We start from the raw sequence: 13,504 nt of genomic DNA, 5'->3' as shown, positions 1-13,504 counted from the left end.
TTAAAGGAAAACAATTGCTGGCAATTCAGCACTCCTAGTTCTCTACTCTGCCTTTTCCAACAAGAAACAGAGACCAATCAGTCGGTGAGAAACTGAGATAGAAAAGCTCTTTGCCACATGGCTCCTGGAACCCGGGTTACAGGTGCAAAAACGGAATGGCTAGTTGCCTCTCTCCCCCCCACCCCCCCCCCATGCAGTTGCACTTTCTATTTATTTTTCCAAAATACGTGAACTAATGCACAATTCACATCAGTGGCACATTGATAATATCACATTTTTAATAGCAATTCGTAATTGGACAGCACAAACATAAATGTGGCACAGCCCTGCAGTTGTCACCAAAGCTAGACATCATTTGAATAATAAATATTAACAAATACCAGAATGTGTGTGTGTGTGTGTGTGTATAAACACATGTGTAATGTAAAGTATTGTGCTAGATTTACACTCTCCCTGAAAGAACAAGTTCAGAGCTGCTTGTTTCCTGGATATGTTTTTGTGCTGGAGGCACAGGTTGGTTTTTGCCACTTTAGGCCAAGACAATCTCGCACTGGGCAACTCACAGGTGTGGGGGTAGTTTACTATTGTTGACTTTTTTCTTGTAGAATCTTGCACAAAACAACTTGTAAGGTTGCTCTGTCATCATTCACACTGTGTTTGTAAGTTTTCTATCTCGCTAAGCCAAATAAGATACTTTTATAATTGAGAAGTACCTCCACTCTTGTCGTATATTTGGTTTTTCCTTATAATAATGTGCATGCCATTTTGCCTTTAACGAGTCAGCTGAAATAATCAGTCATTACAAAACTAGAAATAACCAAGTTGACATGGGTGATCCCCAGCACATTTCATGCAATAAATGTTTGATCTGTTAGGCTGCTAGAGGAAACAGAAATCTTGAACAGTGCAGGCAGCAGTCATTTTAGGCGTGTCTGATATGTGTACGACCAGGAGCATGGGCATTGCACCAAACCTGGAAGTGACCCCAAAATGTCAGAAAAGGGGAACGGGGTGTTTGCAAGCTTCTTCAATGGTGTTTCAGATATACATGATTTCACTTAAATGTGCGGTGCCTTGGAATGTATCTCCTGTGTAAATTGGAAGTTGCTTGTATGTAACATATGTATCTTTATTAACCAGCAAATAACAGGTTTTCTTGCTATAGTTCAAGAAGGAAACTGTCTAAAAAATCTTTCAAAAACCTGTTCCTAGGGGAATTATACATTCCAGGGGGAATATAAACTGTAGCTACAAATGCATAAATTCATTGTATTTCCCCTCCAAATATATTTGCCTCATTCAGCCACATTTTCTCTTCAACTATGGTTAAATATTGAACATGCCTCTCCGCTGCCCTCTGCGTGCCCTTTTGGTTTCTCACCCTCCTGGTGCAGCTGAAGGGAGCCGTAGTAGGTCTTGCCATCCATCCATAGACCTGAGTCTGCCAGAAGTAAAACGAGAACAAACCTTTGCAAGTGGCAGAAGCCGCATGACCTGGGCAAGGCATGGTCAGGATTAAGCCATGGTTTAAGACAAACCAAGTTGTGCTGTGTGAACCAGACCACTGTGGGCATAGCATGGAAGCTCAAAGCTGTGGATGCTTTCCTTTTAGCACCAATAGATAATTCAGAAAAGTAATCTGGAAGACCATGATCAGATTCAGTACATGAAAGAAATGGTGGAAAAGATATAGTTTGAAGATAACATCTAGTTAACAGAAGATCCCCCCTCCCTTTAATACCCATTTGTAGCTATAGGGGTAACAACCCTCAGAACATCTGAAATCAGGACATACGTGTAAGGAAGGGTTTCACATTTATTACCCCAACTTTATAAATCAGCCCCAAATAGCATTCGGGGGCAACTGTGTGTGCCATATGCCAAATCCCTTGCTCTTCCTTTCTAAAGGTAAAGGGACCCCTGACCGTTAGGTCCAGTTGTGGACGACTCTCGGGTTGCGGTGCTCATCTCGCTTTACTGGCCGAGGGAGCCGGCGTACAGCATGTGGCCAGCATGACTAAGCTGCTTCTGGCAAACCAGAGCAGCGCATGGAAACGTTTTACCTTCTCGCCGGAGCGGTACCTATTTATCTACTTGCACTTTGATATGCTTTCAAACTGCTAGGTTGGAAGGAGCAGGGACCGAGCAACAGGAGCTCACCCCGTCGCGGGGATTTGAACTGCCAACCTTCTGATTGGCAAGTCCTAGGCTCTGTGGTTTAACCCATAGCACCACCCGCGTCCATGCTCTTCCTTTCTACCTTTATATTTTAAGTGAACTTGAGCAGCCCCCACTTCCCGTTAGAGGACTGTCCTCTGTAAAATAGGGCACATGGCCCCACTTTGCTGTAATTTCAACCAGTACAGAAGCAAGGCAGTTTGCACCCTGGACAGTACTGGAGAAAACACAGCTTCATATCTCCTGGTGGCAATTGGAGTCCCACATGGTAGGTTCAAGAGTGACCCAAGAATGGAATGGTGCATTTATAAAGAAAATCCCTGGAGTGTGTGCCTGTTAAACAGGTGTCTGTTGATAGAGGAGACACTAATCTGCACACACACACACACACACACACACCCGCTTACGTTATTATTTTCTGGTATCTAAGGGGGAACTTTGACTCCCCATTGAGCCTTGCCTTGCTTAGAAGGAGGAGCTTGGTGAGTAAAAAGGCTTAGTAATGTGAGTGTTCCTTCCCAAGAGTTTTCTCCTGTAGGTAAACAAAGCAGATGTTCAGTGCCAGTCCTATAATTAGGCTGCCCCATAAAGTTGGGAATTAATTTATTTTTTATTTTATTCGGCCAAATGGCTATTTCCTGTTTTAGGTAAGTCGGTGGTTTTGTTCCAAGAGCCTCTTTTCTTGCTACTTGCATTGGCTAAGCTGACCCAGCTTCCCAGGAATCTCACTTTTCACAGTACAAGGGAACATTTCTAAAAATCAGTTTTCTTAGGTTAATCATTAGCTAATCATCCAGTATGGGCAGAAACCAAATGTGTGTACCCAAGATAAAGGTCTCTGCAGTAAGACAAAGGTAATGCAGTTTTTAAAATAAAAAACACACACCCGTGAATATTGTTTACATTGTGTGGACTGGTACCTGGTGTATGTCTCAACACCCAGAGATGATGAAGCATAGCTCTCTTTTCTCTGCAGCTGATTAGATAATGAACTTACAAGGTGGTGGGAGTGGCAGTGGTTCGGATTCAGAAGTGTTTTTTCTGCCTTTAGGACTCCAGGTAGGAAGTTTTTAACTATATCCGCTGCCATAAGTGGCTGGGCGAGTTTCTAGGAAGAATCTGCTTTATTGGTTTTAGGAAAGTAACTGATTCTAGAGTGGTAGTTCTGAGCTTTGGGCATGGCTACAAAGGGCTGCATGGCTTGCAAATTTCAGTTCTCAGGATTCTCACAGCTCGGGTGAGATCCTTCTGATATGCAGACCTGAGTGCCTTCCACTTTCATGGAGGTAGTGTTTTTGCCTTGGGCCTGGTCCAAAATGTGAACAAATATGTTACTTTTATAATTAAAAATATTCATGAGTATTTCTTGACTGCCTCATCCTGAATTCTCTAGATAATATACAATCTCAATAAAACAAAGTTTAAAACATAACCATAATGTTATCAAAATCCATATTAAATCCAAAGTAGCACAGAAGAATTAAACAATTGCCAACACAAAGATGTGCTTAACACATTCGATGTAGAAACTGCCTCAAATTAAAACCCAGCCTAAGGTACACCAGAAGCTGGCACAAAGCAAGCCAGTGTAACGTTACACCAGATCTGAACTCTGTTCATCCCCAGGGCTACTACTCATCTTGCTATAGGATTGCTCCCCCAAAATACTAACATCAATCATATTAAGACAATAAATACTAAGGAGTCTTCAGTTGATATTAAAATGATGTTAAGAGCAATTAAAAGCAAGGTTGTGAACTGAAATTCAGTCTTGCAAGATTCTGCACATAATCAGTGAAGTTATTACAACTGTTGTGTTAGTAGCTTCACATCTGCAGCACAAACTTCAGCCAAATGAAGAGTTTTTGTTCCTCAGCCTTTTTCCAACTTTTCCCACATTTCTGTCAATAGTGAGTGACACCAGCCAACAAAAAGCCTCCTCCTTTGTGTTTGGTCTATAGTTAAAGAGATCCCTTTCCCAGTTCTGTCAGTTGCCTGGGGTCTCCTTTGCGTGGGGAGAGAGTTGCAATAGGCTCCTGCACCTTGTTTGTCCTGCTACAGATGCCCCAAATGCCTGCTCTCCCTCCTAGCTGGGCTAGTTGCAGCTTCTGGGCTTTGTCTCCACATAAGGAAAATATGTAGAACCTAAATAGTTTAAGGGAGGAGCCAACTCCAGGCTTGCCTTGTGTGCTGGGCCAAGGGTGGGTGGTGGCGGCAGCAGACTCTGCATCTTCAGACATGCATCTGCTGCAACAACATCCAGAGTGTGTTTGTGGGGGGCTGCAATTTGCCCCAAGTAGAAGGGTGCTGAACCCTCTTGGCACGCTGCTTTCTCTTCTGCAGCTCTCCTGCCTTCCAGGCTGGCACACTGTGGGGACCTAGCTGGGAGTGGGCAGGAGGGGAGAAGGATGCACTACAGGCTAATGTGAGACGTTTCAGGGTCTGTCCCCCCCTCTACTGGGGCAGTCAGTAGGCATTGTGCACATCTCTGGCTTCTGGTAGACATGATGGGGCAGATGTGCATCTTGCTGATACAGGTCTCTCACTGCTGCATATATTTTAGGGTTGGGGGCTTAAGAGGCTTTCATCACATTCCCTAGGAAAGTCATCTGTACAGAGAAAGGCACATAGCAGTGTTAGGTGGGCAATGTGCTAATGTGATATAAAAAGGTAAGCTGTAATAATGCTATTCCGTAGCCTGAAACCCTGGCCCTGTGATGGAGTAGGGAGTCTGGCTGCAAAGGGTAGGGGCATACCGTAACCACTTCCGACAGGGTGGTACAAACCCAAAAACACACCAGTTTGGATGGATCTGGGAATCAGAATTCAACTAAAGCAGCCCATAATGTGAGTTGGGTTCATTGTGCAAAAATGCACCTGCATGACCCAGGCATGTCCACGGTGAGGTTTTGGTGATAACTGTACTCTTGGATTATGTCATGCTGCTTCTATAGGAAGAAAAAAAACCCTTACAGTCCCAAGAAAATTCTGGAGGCGTTACACTTTTCAGAATCGGAATTCTCAAAACTGCTAGCACATTTGCAAAGCTAAGCAGAGTCTGCTATGGTTTCAAATTGGATGGGGGACCATGTGTTGAGATTCTTGCGTTGCAGGGAGTTGAACTAGATGACCCTTGTGATCCCTTCCAACTCTGCAATTAAATGATTCCATTAAAACCCTTGTTGATTGATCCAGAACAATGAAAATACCTACTTGCTGAGTCCTCTTTCTGGCTAGTGGCCCATCTGTCTGCATGGACAGGAGGGGTCCAGAGCCCAGGCACCCTGACATGACCCAGATCTGATTTCTTGAGAGGCCTTGGCTGAGTTGCCACCTTGCTTCCTTCTCTTACGAGGGCCAAATACAGCCAGTCAAAAGTGAAGTTCTATTGCTTTTAGCTCACCCTGTGGCTTTTTCAGCCTCCCAAAATGATCTTTGCCTTGGTTACCTCTGCCTGCCAACCTACCCCTTCTCTTTCCAGGGTCTGTTTTCCTGTAGCCCAGATTAAGCAGTCTTGAAGATTACAACTGCCTGGCCCAATAGGTGGGGTGTTGTGTTGAAAGATCTTTAGTCTATTCCATAGTTTAAAAGGGGGTGGGGACCAGGTAGGGTCTTGATACTGGGCAAGAACCTTTGCAGATGGACCAGAGGGACAATGCGGATGGTGGCAGTTGGAGAATATGGTTGGAACGATCTATGCAATATATATTTTTGACCTATGCAAAGCAACAGCTCTCCTTCTCCAAATGTCCTCAAGTTGTTTTGGAGCATGCGAGCGGAGCTCTTGTTACAGTGGCTGTTGGCACAGGATCAGGTTTCGCTTGCCTCCAGCTTCAGGGGCTGAGCCACACGCACTGCCTTTTTATTTCAGGGCTGCGGCAAGTGTAAAGTTTTTGACAGGGCTTTGGAGCAGAATTAGCTGCAGGTGAGAGGCCTTGCAAGTTTTATCAACAACTTTTGGCCAGCAAAGTGCGTGCTCAAAAGTCTTGCTTTTGTGCATTTTAACAACTTATTAGTTCACTTGTTGGCTTCTGCTACTATTTTAATATATTGGTGTGGTGAGATGGTTTGGAACAGGTGTGCCATACAATTTAACTCTGGATGTTTATTTTAGTGCAATTGGTGCAATTGTTTTAGAGTCTGTGTTAGTAATGAGTATTTGTGTTTCTTTTTGCAATCGTTTTTATGCTTGTAAACAGCTTAGAATCCACTTTGGCAATTAAACAGTATATAAACTGATAACAATTGGGAAGGGTGGAGAAGAAGGCACCCGAATAAGTGATTTTAGGTGGGGGGAGAGGTCAAAATGGGGCAAGAGCAGGTGTTGAGCTACCAGGTGAAGGAAAGGGCAGATCAGACACTTGATGCCTGTTCTGTCTTCTGGACTTGCCCTCAGCCACAGTATCCCGGAGTTCTACCAGCTTCTAAGGTCAGCTGGTGGTGCTATTAAATGCCGGGTCATTCCATAATGAGATCTTGCTCGCACGTACTTTAATCCAAGACCACCCCATCCCACCAGGTGTAACCAGCTTGCGTTACTGAGACCTGGGCACGTGGGCTGGGACATGTGGGCCACTCTTTCTGGGCCAAGTGGTCCGGTGGTCATCCAGAGGGAGCCCATCTTTGCTCTCCAGCATCCCTGCCTACCTTGTGATGGATACTTGTGGCGGATTGTGGGTTCCGATGGTGAACCTTCCTCCCCTGCTACTGAGCAGGTTTCCTCCCTTACCTGACTGGGATAGTCCCAGAATTTATGTTGAGGATTTTAGTAGTAAAGGCTCTGGGAGGCCTCAGCATTCCTGTCTCAACCAGAGGGTATCAATACTTCATAGTTGTCATGGCAACCGTTAGGTGCTCAAATTGTCTCGAAACCATTGGAGTGAGGTCGTCCAAAGATTCGAGCTATGAGAGTCAGTATGCCAGTGACACCCAGGTTTATCTCTAGTAAGTGGGGGGTCGGCAAGGTAAGACTAAGGAGAAGAAATGCACAGAAGGGAGAAATGGCTCGGGGGGGCAGCCTATCAAAATGTTTTTTTTGTGGGTCTTTCATTTTTGTTTCATATTTAAGATGCAATTTCTTAAATGTTCACTCAGATTAAGAAAAACTGTTCCCTCTCAGGAACCTCTAACCGATGGTTACTGTATGTTTCTCCAGCCCCCACCTCATCTGATGGGGCAAATAGCGAATTTGGGAGTGCTGACTTGCACCCTGAGGAATTTTGAAGTAACAAAAAAAGTCTGGAAATCTTGGAGTTCCCACCACCGTCTGTCACTTGGCCCACATGCTTTGGTTGCCATCAGCTCCAGCAATCAATGCAGGTGGCACTGTGGGTTAAACCACAGAGCCTAGGACTTGCCAATTAGAAGGTCGGCAGTTCGAATCCCTGCGACAGGGTGAGCTCCCTGCTCCTGCCAACCTAGCAGTTCAAAAGCACATCAAAGTGCAAATAGATAAATAGGTAACGCTCCGGTGGGAAGGTAAACGGCTTTTCCGTGCGCTGCTCTGGTTCGCCAGAAGCGGCTTAGTCATGCTGGCCACTTGACCTGGAAGCTGTACGCTAACTCCCTCGGATAATAAAGCGAGATGAGCGCTGCAACCCCAGAGTCGGCCACGACTGGACCTAATGGTCATGGGTCCCCTTTACCTTACCAGCAAGCATGGCCAATGCTGTGGATGAACACAAGTTGGGCACAGCAGCATTGAGGGGGCCCAAGCATCTCCCCCTCCCCCAGTAACCCCTGGGCTCCTTGAATCCTTTCAGATTTTCCACCTGCTTTACAGGAGAGTGAAACATTTGTTTGCATCTGGTTCCACGACACTTAAAGTGGCAGCTTACACTCTGAGCCCAGAGTGACACGGTTTCAGCAGAGCACTTGGGCAGAGAGAGAGGAGATCTTGCAGAACGCTCCCATTGGAAACAGAGCTGGCTATCAGCTTGTTTTCTGCAATGAAGTTTTACTGCCTGTTGTATCTAGGAATCCTTCAGCCTCCCAGCCTCAGATCAAAGATCTCTCTAAGCTGTTATTGTCTTTGTGCAATGTTTGAATCTCCTGACTGCCTTCCCGGCCCCTGCTGACTTTACAAAGATCAAAATGCTGTAGACCCACCCAACATACTTTTTTCCAATCCGGAATGCTCCCTTACTTATTTCTAAATGGAGTTGCGTCTAATTGTGGAACTAGTTAGTCACACTTTGAGGCTATTTTTATCTTCTTTCTCCCCTAAGAGCCAAGAGGCAGCCAGAGTGTCCAGGATGCCTGTTCTTCCTCTGGTCAGAGAGGCACTTAAATGAGCACAAGTGCTGCCCTAGAATTGCAATTTTTATTTCCCACCCTCTTTTCTTTGCCCAAGTGCAAGCACTGAGAAGCCCAGGACTGTGCGTCTTCCCCACATTCGTGGCTGTGTTCCCCCCAGTCTCCTCATTCAGCTTGTGTGCCGTCACACACACTCCATAGTGAGCAGTTGTGCCATATGGGGTGGGGATTTTACCATAGGAAGTTGGAAAGGGATGGCCCCCTTCATCTTTAGGGAGAAAACAGCTGTTCTGTAAATGTATTTCCATATCTCAAAGCTTGCTTCCGTTATTCCAAATTGGAGATTACTTTATTTAATAAATATTAATTTCCCGCAATGTCCAGGACAGCTTCCAAAATTGTTTGAAGTGTGCAAAACCACTCGGGGACAATTATGAGGTTCTTTTTGCTGTGGTGAGTGAATGAGGTGGTAACAAGGCTTTCAAGTTTTACCTTTGTAAGGGATTAGCCTTCAAAGTTATTAAGATAAGAGGAAGCCAAGCAGTCACGGAGAATGTTTGCTCAGTTACCTTATCTATGCTAATCAATTGGCGCAAGGCAAGAGCCCAGTTTAAAATCAAGGATGAGGGGGTGGAGTTTGATTGTCTTTGCAACCCTTGCAGTTCCCGAGAGACATTAGGAAAGCTTTTCTTCAATTCCAACTGTGAGGAACTAAATAGCAAAGATGGTCAAAGCAGGATGGGGCTGTGGGCTGCAGTATTCAAGAAGCAGCATTTTAAAGCCTTAAAAAATATTTTTGTGTCCTACGTTGTTAACAAAAACACGAACATTTGTTTCTGTATTAAATTTGTTTAATAATGGACTATATTAAAACTATTGTGTATTTAATGATATATATTTAATTAAATACATTGATTGTGGATATTAAATAATAATAAACATATTGCAAAGACTTTTAATTTACGATATGGAAATTCGATCCAGCAGTTTAAATGGTACTTCTTTGCGAGATGATTTGCATTTCTAATGTGAAACTTCTCAGCTAAGATTGTCAAAGCTTGCTGAAAAAGAGGCATTTTACCCAGTTGTGGGGAGTGGGGGCCGCCAAGTCTCACTTGACTTAGAGTTTGATAGTCTGAGTGTGGCCACAGATAAAGTCCTCTCCCAGAGACTCCCTTGCAGCTCCCAATGAACTGGCAAACTCAGTTGGGGGGTAGCAGAGCTGTAGCTATGCGGGGAATAGCCAGGTTTTTTGTCCTGGGTGAAGCCTCCAGTGGGGCATCAGTGAGGCTCCCAGCCTGTGTGTGCCTGTGCAAATGCATGGGGGGGTGTGCCAAACTGGGTTTTGTACCCATGCAGGCCTCAAACACCTGTGCCCGCCCCTGTGTCATTGGGCCTCTGGCACAAGGGAGGGGGGAGAGGCATGTTGGGATGGACTGGGGGAAGCTTTGAACCCCAAGTCCTCTTGTTCCATGACACTCCTTCAGGTTGGGGGGGCAGAGCACACCCATCTATGTGGAAGATGCGGCCCCATCCCTCCTGCCCAGTTGGCACCAGCCTGGCTGTGTGTTGTGCAGTGTAGCTCCTCTATCTTGAGTTCTCCCTCCCCTGCCCCTTTGCCTTTCTTTGCCCAATGTACTTCTGAAAGGCCTAGGAACAGGGAGCGGCAAACTTTTTCATCAGGGGGCCGGTCCACTGTCCCTCGGACCTTGTGGGGGGCCGGACAATATTTTGAAAAATATAAATACCCTGCAAGCCATTCCCGCAGCTGCCTCCGGACCTGGAGGAGGAATGCACTTTGCACGCGCTCATGAGCACGTCTCAGCACCGCCGTTGTTGACGAGCAGCAGCTGCTCCATCCGCCTGTCGTCCGAGGCCAGGTTGGCAGGCAGGCCACGCACGTGGAGTGTCGGGCAGGCGGTGGGCAGCTCACCCTCCCGCACCAAGCTGGGCGCCAGGCGCAGGGCCAGTAGGCGCACCAAGCTCCGGCTGAAGATCCACAATGCCAATGGCGCGGCCCAGGCCTGCCCACCTCTCTGTCCATGGCCGCGCCAGATTTACCTCAGTGTGCGGGCAGCGAGGCTTCAGATTGGCTGCAGGAGCTTCCTGCAGGCAATCCGAAGCCGCGCCAGCGTCACCAGCCTCCCAGAAGCCGTGCCGGCATCGCGGAAGTCAGTGTGGCGAGGCGTCCGCAGCGCACGGTGACTGACCGAGCGGGCAGCAGGGTCCGCGGGCTGGATTTATAAGCAAGGGTGCATCCAGCCCCCAGGCTTTATCTTGCCGACCCCCGGCCTAGGAGGGTAAAAAGTCCTTTGCTCTTCACCTGGCACCCAAAGGATATTAAACATAGCTGCTGGATGAGCCCCCCTGGGAAGCGCTTTCTGTAATCTAGGAGCTGTCTTGGGAAAGACCCTCTCTGCCCAGGGGACGTGAAGAAGGGTATATACCGTATTTTTTGCTCCATAAGACTCACTTTTTCCCTCCTAAAAAGTAAGGGGAAATGTGTGTGCGTCTTATGGAGCGAATGCAGGCTGTCCAGCTATCCCAGAAGCCAGAACAGCAAGAGGGATCGCTGCTTTCACTGCGCAGCGATCCCTCTTGCTGTTCTGGCTTCTGAGAGTCAGAATATTTTTTTTCTTGTTTCCCTCCTCCAAAAACTAAGTGTGTCTTGTGGTCTGGTGTGTCTTATAGAGTGAAAAATACGGTACATCAAATCCTTCAGATAACTGGTCCCAAGTTTAAAGATGTTGCACATCTTTAAAGATGTTGTGAAATAGCTTCCACTCACAGATGGGGAGAGAGAAGGGGGGTGGATATTCTTTCGCACACCCAAGGAATGTCCTACAGTAACACTGAGGTGTCAGTGGCCGTGTGGGCAAGAAGCAATGGGGGTGTCGAGAATGGAGCCATTGTCGGTCCAGCTGATGCTGGAGCCTAGCAAAACAGTGTGTTCTCTGTGTGCAGACAAACACAAACGGCATTTGCTAGACTCTCCTCTTCCATTCAGGCTAGCAACACAAAGCAAGGTCCAGATAGATTTCAAGACAAACCTGTTTGGTTAGTTTCAGCCTGCGCTGATCGAGATCGCCTTCCTCCAGGCGTTTGCCAGATTCAAGAAGGCCCCACAAGGACAAAGGCAGAAATGTTTTTTGGGAAATGATCCTTAGCGCAAAAGGGTGATCAACACAGAATAAAAAATCTAAGTGCAGGTAGTTTTATGTTAAATTGTTTATTATTTGCATTAGTTTTAGTGGAACCTATTTTAAGAATACACAGGTGCCTCTCAGTCATCCCAGCACATTTTGCTTTCATTGTTTATAATTCTGGAACGCAAGAGAAGGGTTACTTTCTGCTATTTAATTGGGTAGAGTACCACCTTTCTAGGGATGCAGGTGGTGCTGTGGTCTAAACCACAGAGCCTTGGGCTTCTCGATCAGAAGGTTGGCGGTTTGAATCCCCGCGATGGGGTGAGATCCCATTATTCGGTCCCAGCTCCTGCCCACCTAGTAGTTCGAAAGCACATCAAAGTGCAAGTAGATAAATAGGTACCGCTCCGGCGGGAAGGTAAATGGTGTTTCCTTGCACTGCTCTGGTTCGCCAGAAGCGGCTTAGTCATGCTGGCCACATGACCCGGAAGCTGTCTGCAGACAAACAGCCTATAGAGTGAGATGAATACGCAACCCCTGAGTCGTCCGCGACTGGACCTAACAGTCAGGGGTACCTTTACCTTTCTACATTAGTAAAGGAGTGAGATACTTAATTTTTTAAATGTGCAAGATGAACATTCAAGAACCTTTTAGGCTTCTTTGTGTATATATCTCTCTCCACATGTTACCTGCAAGCAGCATGTCAAATTCATGTTGGGCAAAACTGAGCCCCACGACCCTCTGAGCATCATTAGCCATGGGAGAACAGTTGTGTAAATAAAGTCTTAAGTTGGCCACAGGCCTCTTCTTGGGTTGTGGGTGATGCATCACAGCTGGGTGCAGCCCCTCTGACATGTGTTTTTCTCTTCTTCCCAGTGTATGTTGTGGAAGAGCAGCGAAGGGATAACTCTGCCGAAAGTACCTGCCTGACAGCGTGTTGGACTGCGCTGTGCTGCTGCTGCCTTTGGGACATGCTGACCTGAGTGCCCTGAGAAGCCAAGCCTCAGTACCTCTGACTTGGAGTGCTATGCATTCTTCTTCTTCTTCTTCTTCTCCTCCTCCTCCTCCTCCTCTTCCTCCTCCTCTTCCTTCTCCCCTCTCAACTGCTTTTTTAGTACTGTAATGAAAAATCTGCTTTGCACAGGCGACAGTAACACCTGCCTGCCTTAGAGATAGCACCGTGACGTTGGTTATGCACTTTTTAGTTTTAGTGGAGGAAAACCTCCCTCCCCCCCCCCCACGTCTTTATAGCATTGTTTCTACAACTTTGTGGTTCTTTAAAGAATGTGCTAAATATTTTTTTTGGCAAAAAGGCTTTTACTACAAATTATGTATTTATAATTTTTACCATTCTTAGAAATGGAATAATATGCAATAATTTAAGCCAATCATTTTGTTTTTCTTACTTGCTTCCACTTCTGGTTTAACAAATTGGGCTCAATAAAGATTTGGGTCCAGTAATATGAAGAGTATTGGTCAGTTTTTGTTATTCTGTGTGTGTTTAGAGGGCACCCGAAGATAGAAATGCCCAATAGTTAGTTGCCTGTTTGTTCCCCAAAAGCTCTTTTGGACCTAGCCTCTGCTTAAGCTGCTTCAGATGTATTTAACTGAATAGCAGGGCTACATACTGTGAAGAACTTAGCACCTTTTTCCTACCTTAAGCTTGCTGGAAAAATATTTGATGAGCTTGTGCTGAATCTACCAAAGGCTCAAGGAAGATTCCTTTCCTTCTCCCAGTTTAAACTTCCTTGCCAAATACATTCTCAAGTCCAATGGACCTTAAATGTTTTTGCTGTCAAGCTGCAATCTTGCAGATTCATTTTTCTAAGCCCTCAAAAATTACTAGCCTGCAGAAAATGTTCCGAAGCCTGCTGTGGGCTAGAGGAGGAGAGGGTGTCCTTCCCATGGCAGCTGGCTTACCTTTT

General features: G+C 46.1%; 1 protein-coding gene across 3 annotated transcripts in view; it reads left to right on the top strand.

Moving 5' to 3' along the window:
• Positions 1 to 13,040, top strand: part of CYSTM1 (cysteine rich transmembrane module containing 1) — a 31,892-nt gene extending 18,852 nt beyond the window's left edge. For all 3 annotated transcript variants that reach the window (XM_083448868.1, XM_083448869.1, XM_083448870.1), the window contains exon 3: positions 12,456 to 13,040. In XM_083448868.1, the coding sequence (XP_083304994.1) occupies positions 12,456 to 12,562 (107 nt within the window). In that variant the 3' untranslated portion in view covers positions 12,563 to 13,040. The remainder of the gene's footprint in view (positions 1 to 12,455) is intronic.
• Positions 13,041 to 13,504: the final 464 nt, after the last annotated feature.

Source organism: Podarcis tiliguerta, assembly GCF_965153285.1.
Source record: "Podarcis tiliguerta genome assembly, chromosome: 7".
Lineage (NCBI taxonomy): Eukaryota > Metazoa > Chordata > Lepidosauria > Squamata > Lacertidae > Podarcis > Podarcis tiliguerta.
This window is presented reverse-complemented; position numbering and strand designations above follow the sequence as displayed.